The sequence below is a fragment of the Argiope bruennichi genome, chromosome 5, assembly GCF_947563725.1.
Source record: "Argiope bruennichi chromosome 5, qqArgBrue1.1, whole genome shotgun sequence".
NCBI lineage: Eukaryota > Metazoa > Arthropoda > Arachnida > Araneae > Araneidae > Argiope > Argiope bruennichi.
The window spans coordinates 107,860,040-107,878,281 of NC_079155.1; the positions used below are offsets into that span (position 1 = coordinate 107,860,040).

General features: G+C 24.9%; 1 protein-coding gene across 3 annotated transcripts; it reads left to right on the forward strand.

Annotated features, from left to right (window-relative positions):
• The first annotated feature begins 162 nt into the window (after positions 1 to 162).
• On the forward strand, positions 163 to 13,401 carry LOC129969670 (RAB6A-GEF complex partner protein 2-like). 3 transcript variants are annotated; one of them, XM_056084327.1, is made up of 9 exons: positions 163 to 279; positions 2,309 to 2,430; positions 3,825 to 3,970; positions 5,170 to 5,253; positions 5,345 to 5,494; positions 7,199 to 7,342; positions 7,913 to 8,040; positions 10,605 to 10,782; positions 12,215 to 13,401. In XM_056084327.1, the coding sequence occupies exons 2-9, from the start codon at positions 2,309 to 2,311 to the stop codon at positions 12,433 to 12,435; spliced, it is 1,173 nt and encodes a 390-aa protein (XP_055940302.1). In that variant the 5' UTR covers positions 163 to 279; the 3' UTR covers positions 12,436 to 13,401. The 3 variants fall into 3 exon arrangements, with proteins under 3 accessions (XP_055940302.1, XP_055940303.1, XP_055940301.1); XM_056084328.1 differs by having other exon boundaries at positions 165 to 321; positions 3,825 to 3,964; XM_056084326.1 differs by having other exon boundaries at positions 165 to 321; positions 12,215 to 13,400.
• Positions 13,402 to 18,242: the final 4,841 nt, after the last annotated feature.

Genomic DNA, 18,242 nt, shown 5'->3' on the forward strand with positions numbered 1-18,242 from the left:
ATATATAAAACCAAAAAATTTAAAAAATTCTGATTGTCAGAAAATTTTCTAAAATATCCCATCAAAACCAACTTATAATTAGATCCATCGTTTATCAAATGATATTTATGCAATTTTCATATCCTAATAAATAAACTGTAACTGCTGTAATTTGTTAAACGTCACTTCACAATGTAAATAAAAGTTTATTTAAAAAATGATCACTGCATAATATTTTTTCAATGAAGTGTGTTATAAATGATCTGTCAAATTTATAGTTGTATATCCTCATAAATCGATGTAAATATTTAGAATTGCATATGATATTTTCTAATTTTAATGGTGTGTTATTACCTTTCATTCTTCATTTAATTTTTAAATTCTAGCCATAATTTGCCTTTACTGTATAACTGTTTTCTATCAAATTTTATGAATAAGATTTTTGTAAGTGGAGGCAGTATGTATAAAAATTCTTAAAATGTTTCGCAGCTGATTAATTATCATTTTTTTCCCCGTGATAAATGAATGTAATCTACAACTGAAAGTTTTCAAAGCTTTTATTCTAATTTTAATTCTTGTGTTTAAATATTTTAGTTTATTACTGTTAAAATGATTATATTACACTCATTGCATCAAAAATTATTTTTTGATCATTTTTCTTTTCTAATAGCAAAAAACTTTTTAAAATTTACGTTAATTGCTATTTTAAAATGCTTTTTTATTATTGGCTTATTTTTGGCAAATATAGTCAATAACTGACATGACATCTTTGATGATTAATTGTTGGTTATATTAAACATCATGCACTTTGCAATTACTTTTTGGTTATAAATCACTGGCATTTGATTAGTATGCAAGTTTCTAATTCCTGTATTAATGATTAAGGTTTCTCTTCTTGCCATTGAATTACTCTGATAAGTTGAAGGATCATTTTACTCCCTTATCATATTGAGTCACTTTATGTGCGACAGGCAATTCAATTATTAGTTAGGAAAAATCATAAAATTATCTTCTTTGTCCTTTAGGAAAATGCCATACAGACTTTAAAATTACTTGAAAATAGCAGAAAATACTTTCCTGTTCCTTTTTTAAACTTTTCAATCAGATAAAATTCACCTGTAATAATCTAAAGGACGGTTTTTATTTCTCTGGTGAAAATTGCTATTCTTAAAAATAATAAATTGAATGTTCAAATCTTTTTTTTTTTAATTTAAATAAAAGTACTATTAGGTTTTAAATTGTAAAACTGATCTTTAAATTAAATTTTGTAAATTCACCAAGTTTTGGAATTCTTATTTTTTGATTATATATGCATATAATGATTTTAATTTCTCCTGATTCAAAAACAATTATTTTTTATCACTTGAAACTCAGGCGTCATTTTAATTTCTGAATTGGGTAGGCTTATGTTTTTCCATGTTGGATCTAGACATGCTGAAATCAAAAGTTCTCTCTCCATTAAATTGTTTTCTTTAGTTGTATAAATTCTGAATGCTTTCTCAATGCCTTTTTTACCCATGGTTACTGCTCGCCTGTTTTGATTGCATTTCTGCTTGGTTATAATTTTAACTAAGAAATCTTAATGCTTAAGATGTAAATTCTTCCCATGGTCATGAAATAAATAATTTTAAAAATCTCATTACCTACTTCAACTACCAAAAGAGAATCTATGAGAGAGAATCTTCCTTTTAATTTAAAAATTAAAATGATTAAAAGTTATATTTTATTAAGTAAGTTAATTACTTTCGATTAATGAGTTATTGTTTTACAGATTGTAATGAGTACTTATGTTTTGACAAATATTTGTAGACAATTTGCATTTCTGAATACTATGTTTGTTTGTTTGTTTTTGAGTTTCTTTATAAAATAAATTTTTTTTAAAATAACCATTTCTGAAATATAAAAATATTTTCTTAATTATTTATCTATTTATGAAATAGTAATTAATAATCTATTTTCTGCTTAATTAGAGATTCAAAAATAAGGTTTAAAAATTAATATGAGGTCCCTGTTTCTTTAAATTGGATGCCAGTCAAAGTATTAAGGCTATATAACATATTTTTTTAACTGCAGAGGGAAGAAAAAAACCCACAAAATTTAGTGTGGATTTTTCTTTTTAATCCTTCATCTAAAGAAAAGGTTATAAATTTATATTTTTAGTTTATTCATTGAAGTATTAATATAACAATTAAAATGAATCTTTGTATTTTCAATGAAATATGCTTTAAGATACTCCTAAATTCATGAGATAAAATTAGTATTATATGTCTGAAAGGTATTTTATATCATCATTATTATGATTTATTTTTAATAATTTTATTATTTACAGATGATTGAAGTCCATGCTCGTTTACCTCATGGATCAGTTTTTCTGACTGGTGAGGTAGTTGAATGTCACATTTCATTCCGTAGTCCTTTTACTTATTCACAGAAGCAAAGTCAGTATAATAGGTAAGAACCTGTATAATTTCTTTAGTATTTTATTTGATGATAACATTTTTATGAAGAAAATGAAATGAGTCATTACATAATTTTTCAGTGGTCATTGTTATGATATTGAGGCAACAGCCATTTGTGTACAAAATACAACAATGCATTGTCACAAAGTTAATGGTTTTGTCTTATATGGTTGTAAAATTTGTGTACATTTTGATTAATATCAAGCACTTGGAAAAATAACATTAAACAAGCTATTTTATAAATAAAAAGCAATAATACTGTATATCTATTCAATCTTTTTATTCCTCAGCGAAATAGCTTTTTAAAAAATATATTTTAAGATGCAAATCTTATTTGCATAATAATAATAATAATAAATTAATAAAATAAAATAAAAAGTTTATTGAAAAATTCTATTTGCATATAAAATCCATGTTCAATTCTTTCAAGTCAATGATATATTCGATTCTTTTTATTATAGTTTCTTTCTCTTTTACTAAAACTTTTCTGCCTATCTCTTATGAAGAATAAATTATCACTTGTATTTCCCATATACTGTTTCAGATTACTTTTTTTTACTTCATAAAATTTAAACATTACTTTTATATTCTTATGTTTATATTTCCTAGTTTCCTTGTATCAACCAAAATTTATTTTATAATTTAACTGGGAATCCACAGAACAATTTTTTTTTAAAAACTATTTTGTAGGTGTATTTGATACTGTAATTTTTGCAATGGTGCTTAATTTTATGAGCAAAACTGTAATTTTATCATAGAAGTTAAATCATTTTAATTTTAAATATTGTATATTTTATCAAACTGATATTATATATTACTTTATAAAATTATATATTCGATATTACTTTTTGTCCGATAATTACAATATTACTTTCATTGTTATACATTTTTTCATAGTTATTTTAATGTTTAATTGTTTCATTATATAAATATTGAATTCAGAATATATATATTTACATCATGAACTTGCTGCATAAAGCTGATAGGAAATTACATAAACTGCCATTCACGTTTCAGAGGCCAAAATTATAGTTGAAGTCTTTTTTTTTAATCTGACAGATAATTTTTGTTCAAATTTTGAGAATTTTATATTTTTTACCAGTTTTACTAAAGAATTAACAGCAACAATAATAAATAATTTTGGCCCAGTTCTCTACCAAAAACATTTTCATTTTAATAACATAAAATATATTTAATCTTAGCCATACTTCAATTAAGTTCTAAAATTCATACTTGTACTGAATCCTAGATACTGCTGAATTTCTCAATAATGTTAATACTACAGAAATTTTAACTTCATTTATTTTTATAATAATATTCTGTTCTTTTTAAGTAAATAGTGTGTGCTATTTTACCAGAAAGTATAAGTTAGAATTTTATCATTAGTGATATAGAAGAAGTGCTAGCATGGGCCAGTGCACAGATCCATTGCCAGTGTACAGTTGATGACACTTTAGTGAAGTTTCCAAGTACTGCATCTCAAGAAGAACTAGCTACTGCCTCTCAAGATACTTCTTTTATACCTTGTAGGGGTGAGCTGTTATTATCTTGCTTCTTAACTGCTTCCTCAAAGCGTAAAACTAAAGATTAAATTCTCCATTCATTGCTTCAGTAGCTGTACAAATTATTTAGTTATTTGAAATTTTTATTCTAATTGCTTATTTCACTCCTTCCTCCCCCCCCCTTAATTACTTTCATGAAGAAATGTTTTAAATCGATTCTTTGATATGTATTTCTTCATCATGTTTAAATTTAATTGTGTGAAGATAATTTACTGTAATGCAAAGTATTTAGTTATAAATAGTTATATAAAAACTTTAGTTATATAAAAACTAGGAAGAACTTCATTGATCTCAGTTTATAAAGAAAAAATCCTTATTTTTTTCATCAGAAAATCATTATTTGAGAATTAATATATATAATAAATTAAAATTATATTTTGAAGTGCTTAAAAAGAATGAAATGTCTTTGACTGGAGTTTCTAATACATATAAGGTATTATTTAGTGAAAAGGCAAAGCCAATTTCATTAAATAAAATTTGCAAACTTTTTAGATTACTTATATTATTCATATTATTATTAGAGATTATTTTAGATTATTTTTAGACTATCTAAATTAGACTTGAGATTATTAAAAATTACTATTTTTCCTATAATAAGAAAACAGAAATGTGACTAATTAAATCAGCATATTTATATTTATCAGCATTTTAAGATAGATTTAAATGATTATTACATTTATTATATCAAGTATTTTAAAATTGTTTTAAAATTCAAATTTCAGTATTAGAAATGGAAAAATTTTTCTTTTAACTTTCATTCGCCTTCTCTCTTTTCATAGCTGAACAAAACAAAATGCAACATTTATGTAAAGCTTAAAAATGAAAAACTTGTTCAGAAAGTTTCATACTCACTTTATTTATGATTGTTATGGATAAAACATGAAACCATATCTTGCTTTTTAATATATATATTTATATATATTGTTGCTAATTTCTTATAAAATTTGTGCTGTTTTCCTAGTTCTTGCTTGAATTATGCTGCTTATTAGAATTCTTAATTTATTTAATCAATAAAGAATTTCTTATAATATGCCTATTTCATTATAATGTGCTTTTTTTCTCACCAAAATAGTTTTAAATAGAAATTTAATAATTGTCTATGAATTTTTTTTATTCAACTGACAGTTTCAAAATTAATTAATTTTTTAAATTATGAATTTATATTTTAGGTGAAAGTGGTCATGTTGTTCTCTCAACTAAGCCTAAAATTTTATTTTGTGATTTAAAACTTTCTCCTGGTGAGAGTAAAACATGTAAGTTAATTTTATTATTTTTGGAGATTAATTATTGCATTATTTTTTTATTGCTTGTAATTTCAATAATTTAAAACTATTATTATTTCAGATATTTATAAAGAAACTATTCCTTATACTGCGCCACCATCCTATAGGGGTCAGTGTGTTAAATATGCTTACAAAATAACTGTAGGAACACAGCGTGTTAATGCTGTTATTAAGCTTCTGAAAATTCCTATTAGGGTTCTTCTTGTGTATGGTATGTATATGATGCTGGTAAAAATTTAGATATTTATTTCTATAAATGTTCTTTTTTTTTTTTTCCCCTGTAAATTTATATTATTATACTGTTTTTTTAATGGCTGATTCTATATGAATACTTTATATCTCTTAAAAATTTTTAATATCTTTAAAAGAATATAAAGTTTAAAAAAGTTTTAATTTCCATTATAATTCTTTAGCGTAAACAGTGATAAATTTTTTGAAAAGGATTATTTATTTGCAAGGATTGAGGAAGAAACGTTTAGTACATTCACTTTTCTGGGCAATTTTTACTAATAAGTACTTACTTTAAAAATGTTAAATATCTACAAGCTGTTATTATGTTGGTCTAACTATACAGGGAACCCTGTATTAGATAGTCTAACTATACTATCTAATACAAGGTTCCCATGGCATCTTGAAAATCGAGAAAATACAGAGGAATTTAAAAAATAAACAGAGAGAATGTAGTGAAATTTGAAAATTTCAATAAAAACTGGGATAGAACAGGAAATTTAAAATTTCTTGGTTCTTTTTTTTTTCCCCCATCCAAAAAATTGTTGCTCCAGAAAATGGTATGAATAAAAGATCATTGTTCCAAAAACAGAACAATATTATTCGCAACTATATAATTCCGGAAACTCGTTCTCTCGCCCCCCCCCATTTTTTTGTATAGATCAATTTGATTACTATTTGAGAGATAATTGTTCCCTTTCCATGTGATTCTCGGATTGCAGCTAGTGGGCATACACAAAATTGCTATAACTTCGTGAGAGAATGGAATGAATTTCTGTGGCAGGAAATCAACATCCAATCTGTAGTAGCATCGCAGTGGTTTTAATCACTCGCAAGTAATTTTATTGAATGGTTTGCTTTATTATTTGTGAAATTATGAGCTTATTCAGAGCAAATTAAAGAATTTTTTAAAATAATGAGCTGCTCAAAATCCATATTTAATACGGATTGACATTGCGAAATGGGTTAGAGATCTGCTATCTGCATACTTCTCGCTATGTAAGAAGATAATAAGTTTAAGTAATATGAGAAAATAAACACTTACTAATCAAAGAGGAAAGCATACAAAATTATATGCCAGTTCAAAAAATTCATTATTGACATCAGACTAAAACAAATATAGGAGAAGATGACATGTCAAATTTGAAAATAAGCCGATTTCGAATTTTTTAGTTCAAGAACAATGATTTAAAGTTGCACTTTTATGGGCATTAACACTTGTTGCATCACATTCGTTCTTTACTGCATTCAATGTTATACTGGAAATATTTTCACATGTGTTCACTGATAGTGAAATACCAAACAATCTGCATTAGGTCGTACAAAAATGTTATATGTTATGGATTAGCTTCATATTTCAACTATTTTAAGAAATTTTTAAATAATAACAAACAATTTGTGTCTGCTTTGATGAAACAACTTATTTTTGATAGAATAAAAAGCTAAGACGGAGAAAAAACACTAATATTGAAATAGTGACTACAAGTTACTTGATTACCAATAAACCTACTGAAGCTGAATAAAAGAGGCTTTTTAGCAGAGTGTGTTATAGTTTTGAAGAATACTATACAAAAAATATTTTAATGTATATCCAAAAACACACTTTAACAAGTCCCTCTCTTGAATGAATGTTTTTTTTCATTAATAAATATCATTTTGTTACTAAATTGTGATTTGCACATTGCAGGGATTCCAGATGCTCAATTCTGTGCTGATAGTGAAGAATTGCCGATTGCACCTGCTAATCCTTTTCTTCAAAGCCAACAGAAGCAACCAACAATCTCTTCGGCCTTACAAATATTAGAAGCTAATACTGCTCGGCGAAATCCAAGTAAGTTTCTTAATAATGTTCTATAATTATCTTATTTTATCAGAAACAAAATTAAATACAAGTATATCTTTTTTTTTTTTTTTTTTTTTTAAAGGCTGTTCCAAAATTGTTTGATGTGAATTCTGAAGAGACATAACATTGTTTGATACTTTATGCATTAAAATTTTTAATCAATGAAATTTTGTATAGTTGTTAATTTTCTGAATATTTAAAGATCTACCAGATATTTCAATTAAACATTGAAAGTAGCAATGAAAAAAAGCATGAGATACCATAGAATCAGCCATACTTTTCTGTGTTCGAAACAGGAATTACATGTGTAATAAAAGTATTTTATTCTAGCTTAGTACTTGTGAGACTGATATAGTATGTAAAATGTGAAAATTAGAAATACTGATGGAATATTTTCATCAGTCTTTACACTTTAGTGATATAATTAGATCTAACAAATTAGTTCTGAATAATGGAACTCATAAAAGTTAAGCATATATTGAATTCTTTTGTTTTTATGATTCCTATAATACATAATTATGACAAATATAATCCAAGGTTCTGGTGCATTCTTTTCAGGTTATTATAACATTACCAACCAAAATGGAAAAGTTGTGAGGTTCTGTTTGCTGAAATCATCATATCGATTGGGTGAAGATATTATTGGAGTATTTGATTTTAGTCAAGGCACAGTGAAGTGTGTTCAGGTGAGAAAGTTAATTATGAATCATTCTAATTTCAATTTCATTTAATGATAATTATGTGGTTTCAGTGATTTTATTCAAAATATTTGTTAATGTAGGATAAATACTTGTTGAATGTTAAATTAATTGTATTTCCCAGTACTCAGTAAAGATTTAAATAGTTAATGTCCTTTTTTTTCATATTTTAATGCATTATCCTATTCTATGAGGATTTAATCTCTATAGTCATTAAAATTAATAGAAATCCCAAAAATTTTGCACAGTGCATCTACCAAAAAAAAAAATGATTTGATTCAAGAAATATATAAAATTGAAAAGAAAAAAAAATTAAGGTAATTTAACTCAATTAAAGTTCTATTTTAAAGCCACACTAGTGCAGTTTTGAAATAGATGTAATTTTGAACTTTGAGCAGATAGTGAAGATTTCTTCAAACCTTTATGTTTCACCAGATTTAACATGTATCAAACCCGCATACACAGAAGATCTTGTAATTTTATTCAAAATTGTGCAAAGCAAAATTAAATTACACAAAGTAAAATAATGGAAAATAAAGCTACATAATATCGTGTAAGGAAAATTTATGCAAAGTAAAGTTATAAAAACCTAAAATATAGATAATGTTTGATGAAAAGCAGTGCAATTTGGGGGGTGTTAGAGCTCAAAAATATCAAAATCTATATCTTTATTATTTTTATTTAAACATTAAATAATTGTAAACTTTTTCTTAAAGTTCAACTTAAAAATTTGTAATGTACCAAAAAAGATAGTGATAATGAAAAGATAGTGAACCAGCTTGGAGAGACTAAATATATATCCATGTTTGATGTCACAACCAATGGAATGCTTTCTTCATTAAACAATAGAATGCAGAAAGTATGAAAAAATTGGCATAAATGCAAAACTTAATTTTTAGCAAGCAATCCTTCTCTGTAATAAAAATTAACTTCTTGTAAAAGATAGAAAATTGAGTACCTTTTCACAAATAAAAATACATTCTATTACAAATATGAATAATAAAATACTAAATGTTTGTTTAAGAAATTTTGTTTACTGCATCTTTAGTTAAATGCTTAATGAATGTATTTCCCATTTTATTATTCTACTGATAGCAGGGAAAATACATGAAAATTATTTCTTATCAAATTGCAAAATATTTCTTATCAAATATATTATTTATTTATCTTTTTTGCATATTTTCCACAAGCTCTTTCTTTCTAAATTTCTTAAAAAGTGAAATCATACATCAGTATATTTTGCCCTGTGATTTTTTTTTTTTTTTTACAGCTTAATATGAAACTGTAATGCAACTTTGTTTTCATAATAAATCAAAGTTAATCCTGAAAATTCAATGTTTAAATCTTTACATTCATTTATTACATTTTGAATAATATCTTTTGTGATTATAAATTATTTTTCAGTATGTTATGATAGAACTCCATTTTATTATAACAATGCACACTTAAAATTCTATTATTCAAAATTTGCTCGGCTTAATCTTGGATAGATTTAAAACAATCAAAAGCTAGCATTTTTTTTTTTTTTTTTCCTCTTTAAGAAGAGAGCAAATGGTTTTTTTCGTGAAAATGTGTGATTATTTTGCATAAGTTTACATTATATAACTTTAAATGTTTTTTATGTGTTACTTTTCATTCATTAACATTTTGTAAGATGAATTTATATAACGGTCAGTATATTTAAGCCTTCTGTGTACTAATTGCTCTTTGCTTATTAAGGCTTGGCTTTCTTACCTTCAGTAAGTTCATTTTCTATATTTTTGCAGGAGTTAATTTTTTTTAAGCATATATGAGTTCATTTTCCAAAATTATAGGTGTGTTAATCTTTTTATAGCATATTTTTTTAATAGTATAAATTGACCATGCTAAAATGTTGTGGTATACTTCCCATAATCTTGTGTAAATATAAATGTTGTTATAACTTCACTTTCCCTAATCATGCGTATATTCACTTTTTGTTTATTTTATTTCCAATTCACTCACCAGAATCTTTCTAAATTCATTTTCTTGAATTGTGTTAGTCAAGCCTTTGTACTTGGCATAATTGTACTTGTCATAAATTTGATTTTGTATAAATTTTTGTAAATTCATATCAATTTTTGAAAATATATGGATGTCATGCTTTATTCACTTTTTATATATCTACTTTCTAAAACTGTAAATTTTTTTTCTCTATCCTTGATCAGTTCACTTTTCACAACCTGTTTTGTTTCCTCTGCAAAACAAAAAAAAAAAAAAAAAAAAAAAAAAAACTGTTTTTGAGTATGTGTTATAAATTTGATCTAGTTAAGAACCCCTATAACATTTATAAGTGACTTAAGTAAATAAATGTACGAGGTGTCAATTAAGTGGTTCATTTTACTTTTAAGATATTTGATTTCTTTTTTATACAAGTATGTTTGAATCATAAATTAAAATAGTATGCATATGTGTGATGCCTTTTCATTCCCCTCTCTCCCATTATTGTTTTTTTTTGTCATAGATATTACTTTTTTTAAAAAATGAATAAAATGATTTAATTTTGAAAAAAAAAATTATTTTTATTATTTCAGTTTTCAGTTACTCTAATCAGTGAAGAAGAGCTGCAAGAAAATTGTAAAGGTAGAGCAAAGCAAGGCATTACAACAGTTGCCTATAACAAACATCATGAATTTTCTTTACATTTAAATCTCACTCAAGTTATACTTCCAATACCACTTACAGTTACACCAACGTTTACTACTAATATTGGTGAGTTGTAATTTTTTTTCTTAGTTGACAAATATGGCTGCCATTTTACAATACATTGAGCTTTTAAAGAAAGTTCTTTTAAAAGTAAATATTAGCAAGCAGCTTCGAGGAATATGTATAAGATATCCTATTTATTCATGTTCTTAAAATTAATTATTATTTAATCATTTGAATTCATTAATAAAATAAAATTAATTATTATTTAATCATTTTAAATATTCTGACATGTACATTATAGGTTTTCCTTGCTTCTCTAGGTCTAATTTCTGCAATTAATAAAACTAATTCTGCTTGCTCATCAAAATTTTAGTAAAATCCACTTTTGAAGTTATATAGGCTCTGAGTATTTTTGCATGCTTCTCTTTTCTGTCCTTGCCTTAGCATTGTGAACATGTCTGTCAAATTTTTGGGTATAGTTTAAACAAAAAAAAATTTAAAAGTTATTTTTTAAAAATTGGACTTTTACTTAGCCATTAAAAATAAAGTTGTCTTTAAAATTATTTTCTCGCTCATTTACCAAAAAAATGTATTCTGTATATATGTGTGTGTGCATGCATGTATGCATATATGAGTTTATTTAAAAATGTAACTGCTAATTAATATAAAAATCTCCATAATAATGCCCCAAGTTATTTACACTTTTTCTGCAATTAATAAAGCTGAATGTATGGAAAATTTTATAGTATATATACATTTAACCATCTGTTATAATTTGTTTTGATTTAAGATTGCACAGATTGAATTGCCTAATATATTGGAATATGCACCCATTTAGATTTAAAATTTGTATTATTTAAAATTTATAAACATATTTGCCTTATCTCCCGGGGGCTACTTCAGATATAAAGATGAGAAGCTTTTAGCATGGTTGTTGGTTTACTACTCTGATGAGTACAGAAATAGTGTGGGGTTCATCCACCCTCTACTGGATGTGCCTCATGTTAGGGAATGTATTGTGGCTAGTGATAGCCCTTAGATCTCAACCGTGGTTCCTGCCAATGCTGTTACAGTATCTAATCGTTCAGATTTTTCCTAGTGCCGCTAGCCAGGTCAGAGTAACTGTTTATGGCTATTTATCTGTCTTATTAAATTCTAAAAAAAAATATTAAACTCTATGAGGATTACTAAGCCGAAAAATTTTCTTTAACAACTTTTAGCAAATGAAAAAAGGGCATTTTATTATTTTATTTAAAATCCTTTCCTTCTTTTAAAAGCTTTTATGTATTTTAAAAAATTGCATTTAACTTGTGAATATAAATTTGTGTGAACATTGATTTTCAATAAATAAAGAAGAGGACCAGAATTTATATTACGAACAAAATTAACTTCTCATAAATGTTTTAAAAAGATGTTTCGTTAGTTCATCTTGTACTTTCAAAGTGCTTTATCTACATTGGAAATTAACAGAAAATAATACCTTTTTTTTTTGTAGTTTCTTTAAAATGGAAGTTGCATTTTGAATTTGTGACAACAACCACTGTGTCAGCAATGCCAGAGCCTACAAGTCCATCAGAAAATATTTCCTGGCAAGGACCTGCCAACTTAGACGTCCAAACTATGATATGGGATCTTCCTATTAAAGTGTTCCCAACCCATCCATTGCAAATTGCTCATGGCTTGCCATCAAAGTTGGATCATATGATTACTATATGAACATGATTTATTTTCTAAAGTGAAAGGAAATGCTAAGAGCAGATTCCCTTGTGTATATGTATATCAGAAACTTTCAGTTTTCCAATGCTGAGTGGTACATTTACTATGACTTGTATTTAAAAATAAGCAATAATAATTTTTTAAAAAAATCATTTAGGCTTATACATACTTAAAAGCTAAAGATGAACGTTTTTTAAAATTTGCCTTTATATTGTAAAATAAATATTAGTTCTAAAATATTCTTTCTATTTTTAAGGGGGAAAAGTAGCTTTTGATTTACAGTAAGTAATAATATGTGTTAATTTTGTCATTGGAAGTATGAGTTGGATCCTTGAATAATATTTATATAGTTTCATTAATTTTTTGAAAGATGAAAGAGATATTACATAGTAATTAGTTTTATAAATTATTGAACATTAAATACGTATATCAGTATGTATAATAGCTAAATCTATATGATAGACAATCAATACCAAATATATATAAATATATATTCTTTCACGTATAAGTGGTCTTAAAATAATTTTATTTTAATTATTTACTTATTTTTACTCATTAAATGTCACTAATATTAAACAAATTTCCTTTTGGCCAGGGCATCTAATTGTGAAAAAATGTGCGAATTGTATATATTAAATGAGATCTTTTTATCCAAAGTATCATGAATTTTAAATACAATTAAATGTTAAACTTAATAATTTTTCCATCACATAAAATTATTTAAAAATGTAGAAGTTAGCCACTCTTTTATATCTCGCTCATGTAACAGGTACTTAATTATTTTATTTATTCATCTTTTTTAGTATACATGAGTAGAAAATTCAATATGGAAGAAATAGATTTAAAAATATCAAAATTCCGAAGATTTGGTGATTACCAATTTCAATTCTGAAATATGATATATTCTTGCCCTCAAATAATAATTGTTGTTGTTTGATTTTATATGCTTTGATTCTTTTAGGGTTTTTTTTTTTTTTTTTTTTTTTTCCTTGTGCATATTTATTTAAATATAGAAAAATGAAATACATCTGTTTTAAACAAATTAAAGCATTTGTTAACTTTTGTTTTTATCAAATAAGAAAAAGGTGTTAACTTTTTTTTCTGTTGTAATTTATGAAATTCTATCAAAAATTCAGAAAATGGCTCAATGATTTTTTTTTTTTCAGAATATTTATTTGGATTTTTGAATCTCAAAGCAAGTATGGCATTCAGTGTTTAACATTTTAAAACTGAAAGGAAAAAGCATTAACAAGAATTTACAAATTGTATTATTTTACAGAATTTTAAATGTTAAAAAAGTTAAGTAAGAATTAGTTGTAATACTTCTATAATTTACATATTTTTATCTAATATTTCTGAGTAAACTATTATATTCATAATTTTACATATGTTTTCATACATAAATATCATTAGTATTCCTAATTAATAAAAATATAATATTGCTTTATATATTGTAATATTGTTTAGTTTCTGTTTGAATTCTTTTTCTTTTAATATTACCGGTGATATATGTAAATGTGATTGAAATAAAATTATATATGCTACCAAATACTGTAACGAGAAATCATGTATATGAAGTATAGCTTTTGTATAGTGTTTCAAAGAAGGAATATAGAAGTAGAAATTTTTTTTTTCAAACCATCTGCCTTTAAATTGAATCTATAAAAGTTTTTATTGGTACATATTCAATTACTAAATCATTTCATTTTTTTTTCTGGTATTGGTACCAGTAATAAAAGCTAGTTATTTACATAACTTAATTTTTTGTAATATTTTAAATGCCTTGATTAAACTATATATGTTTAATCAGTTATTCACAGATAAAACCAAATATTTTTCATTTGTCAAACTATTCCTATATTTAGATTAAATCATCAAAATTTGTATGTAATTATGGTGCATAGCTTCATAATCCTTTATTTTTTTAATGCAGTTAATTAACAGATTTGTAAAAAAATATTTTGAAACCAGTCATGTAATGTCCTGTTGTTTTCAGTTGTATTTAGAACATTTATTTTTTGTTTAGAAATTATTTTTGTATCCGAAGTGTAAGAATTTCATTGTTATATTTCATATATTTATAAAAATATATAAAGTATTTTTAGAAAATAAAAATATTTGAATCTCATTAACTTCTTCATTTATTATAAGAAATGTGCTTTGAATATTTGTTACTAGTTTAGAACAATTAACATGCTTTTATAATTCTTATAAACATGGAGGAAACAGAGAAGCAAAATCTATTTTTGAAACTACACAAAATAAATGTCATTTGACTGAAATAAAATAAATTATTACATTTTGCTAATTATTATGAAATGCAGTGTATTCCAAAGCCAGTTTTTTTTATTTGGTAGCTTTCTATTTTATTAGCAGATATAATTTTACTATAAAATATCAATTTTTATTAATATGGTGTAATTGGGTTTTCAAATAATCAAAAATCCTATTAGTTATGTCAAGTTAGTTGTGGAAAAAAAAACATAGAAATGTGAACACCTTTAAAAATTCTTTTACAACACTTATTTTTAATTATTTTTGTGTAAGGATCATAAAAGAAGTTCTTATTTTCCTTTCTGAAAGGAAAAAGCAGGATTAATGAGAAAACTGAATGAACTGAAGAAGTTTTAAAAAATTCTGAAAGGGAATATTTTTTTTATTTTTTTTGCTTTGGTTATAAAATTAACATGATTCTTTTATTCTAGATTTATTTTCTTATGTTCTTTATTCTTTTATTTCTTCCTTCTTCTTTTCTTTTCTTTTTGTAAAGAACTGATAAGATTTAATTTCTTTTTTAAGGAACTGATATGTAACCAATAATCCTGCAATTTTTTTTTATAGTAAATAGTGCCTTTGTAATATTGAAAGTGTTTTTCTAAACAGTTTAATAAAATAATTTTAGATATTCAATAAAGATGATTTAGTAAGATTTTTCTTTAAAAAAATTGCATTAAAAGAAGGAAAAAAAAAACCCACTTTAAATAACTTAGCTTACAATGTTTGTGAAAAATAATCAATAATTTCTGGTGATATTATTTGTTTATATTTGTGTCAATTTGGATACTTTCTTGCTTGTAACAATTAATTTTATTATAATGCATAGTTCTTAATCAAGAATAATTATGTTAATATTAATTCGTATTCTTTTCTCTAAAGGTACTTGTAAAATGCTTATTTTTTTAAGCTAAAATTTGATTAATTGACTTGAAATAGTGTTATAAAAGATATTTACCAAGGTTTGACATATTCAAGTCTAAAACATTGTTATAATGATACAAATTCAAACATTTCTATTCTTCACATCTGATCCCACATGGAATGAGAAAGTAATGCAATCAATAAATAATTCAATTTGAGATTTTGATGAATCTCTATTGTGTCAAACTTCTCAAGTACAGACAAAAAAAAAATTTTGTTACTATATCTGCCTATTTTTTAATTGCTTTGTGAATACCATAAGTCAAAATTCTTATGTACTAGATGGAAAATATTTGAAACATAATATTTAAATCATCATTGCAACTCTATATGAAAGTTTGGAACAAATTCTAAATGGAAAAGTAATTTTCCTTAAACATGCACTCAATTTTCTTTGTAAATATTATGGGCTAGCAAAAAAAAATGCCACATTAAAAAAGATGCTTCAATCAGCATGTTGATATTCATATTGAATGAATTATATTGGTTTTTATTCATTGTGCTTAATCTCTGGTCTCAAAAACATTTATTTATATGCATTTCATCTTGATTGTAATAAGATATTTTAAACTCAACCCAGCATTATAGACAAGGTTAATGGACTCTATTATAGATTATTCATGACTAGTGGTATCCATGTTTGCATACAATATTATTTAAGTGGTTTATAAAGCGACATTAACTAAGTGAATAAACTGAAATAGATAGGAACTTGGTCAATTATACTTGACACTATGTTAATATTATCCTAATATTTAATAACTCATAGAATTTGAAATTTTTTTACTAATTTATTTGACAACCAGGATAATGAAAAATTTTTGATTGACCTCTTCTCCCTTCCCCCTGTCATATGGTTCTAGGCAAATGCCTATATGAAAATCCTCCATTTATAATTATTTCTCTTTATTGGAAGTGGGGGAAAAAAAGAAAAAATTCAAACATAGAAAATCCAGAATAAATTTTATTGAATTATACTATTTTGATTATTGTTTTGATAATAGATTTACTAGGCATTTTATCTAAATGCATTCAATATACAGAAGTAATAAATTTTACAAAAGTATCATTAGGGTTTTTTTTATTTTTTACTTTTTTAGTAGAATAAGAAAAAATTTACAATTCTAGAAAAATAAACTTTCTATTATAATACAATTTTCTCTTATACATTAATTCAAATTAGATTTTACAGATAGGACAAAGTAACTAAAGGAGAATTTTAAAAAAAATTTGAAATTTGATAGAAACGATACTCCCAATCACTGGAGTTTTGTTTTTGCTAATTGCTTATAAAATTTTACATTCTTGCATTAAAGATTCATTTTACACATATATTTAAATAATAAAATTTCAAGAATGAATAGAATTTGTATTTTATGTATTCAATTAATTAAAATCTATTCGGAATATGGACAATATTTTAACATTATTTTAGGTAGAAATTCAAAGGATTAAAGACAAAAAAATCAATTTACGAAAGACTTTAGTTATATTATAAAGATGCCACTAAAATATTTAAGACTTTATAAAGATGCCACTAAAATATTTTTTCTTCTTCTTCTTTTTTTTTTTTTATTTTTTTTTTTTAATAATTTGAAGTTTTGACAATTTTTAAGAAGGATGAGAATCTGGAGATGCCATTTTGTTTTCTGACATAAAAGACAATAAATGAGTATTTCCCATTAAGACACCATTCTTCACTGGCTTTCAGATCTTCAGTAACCCTGTTAAAGTGCGATGTGCAGAATCTTCTCTTAAATCCAAGATGGAAGATAGGCTTACATAAAGCCAGTTATACTATTCCAAGATCACGTATGCACAGAAAGAAAACCACGATTATTTTGAGAGAGTGAAAATAGCAAATGCTTGTTTCGACAAGTATTCCTATCAGAATAAAATGCTTTACAATATTGTACAGCATTCAGAATATAGAACAATATAGAGGTCATATCATACAATATCTTGCTATAATAGTTAATTGTACAACTTCTGTCTTGGTCTTAATAGATCAACTGATATGAGAGAAAGTAGAATCTGCTTTTTAATTTGCATTAAATATGTTTAAGCCGCTTTTATTTTTGAAGTAAAATTTGTTAATAGGACATTCGTTCAGTTTATCTTATTCTTGTGTATCAAGTGGTGCAAATGCAATTCGAAAAACTTACAATTCAAAAACACTTGGATGTAGGACTGTTTACTAAAAATTATGCTTGATATATTTCAAAAATTTATTAACTGACTTTTTTTGTTCAGTTGGACTTATTTCTTCGATAAGCACACGAATCTTTATGTTCCCATTTAATTATTTATCTTTAAAATCCTTTTGTTTATTTGTCCTAAAATCCTTTGCATCATTTGTCTGAAAAATAGCAATGAATACACAATTTAATATATGCGATCGAAAGAACCGATAGATATTTAAAACCCTAATTTGAATTACCTATTTATCTGCAAAAAAGTAAAGCGATTTTGAATCAGTGTTTAAAATTTTGATTTTGACGAATACACATATTCTTAAGTGGCATATTATTTATTATAATATTGTAAAATTTTGGAAAATAATATTATACGAAATTGTTTTTCGATACTGAAATAGTTTCGAACCCAGT

What these genes read in the sequence shown, in the direction of transcription:
- LOC129969670 (XM_056084326.1), top strand. An exon ending in AAGCAAAGTCAGTATAATAG is followed by an intron (nt 2,431 to 3,824) that starts GTAAGAACCTGT and finishes TTTTATCATTAG; the next exon opens with TGATATAGAAGAAGTGCTAG. An exon ending in AACGTTTACTACTAATATTG is followed by an intron (nt 10,783 to 12,214) that starts GTGAGTTGTAAT and finishes TTTTTTTTGTAG; the next exon opens with TTTCTTTAAAATGGAAGTTG.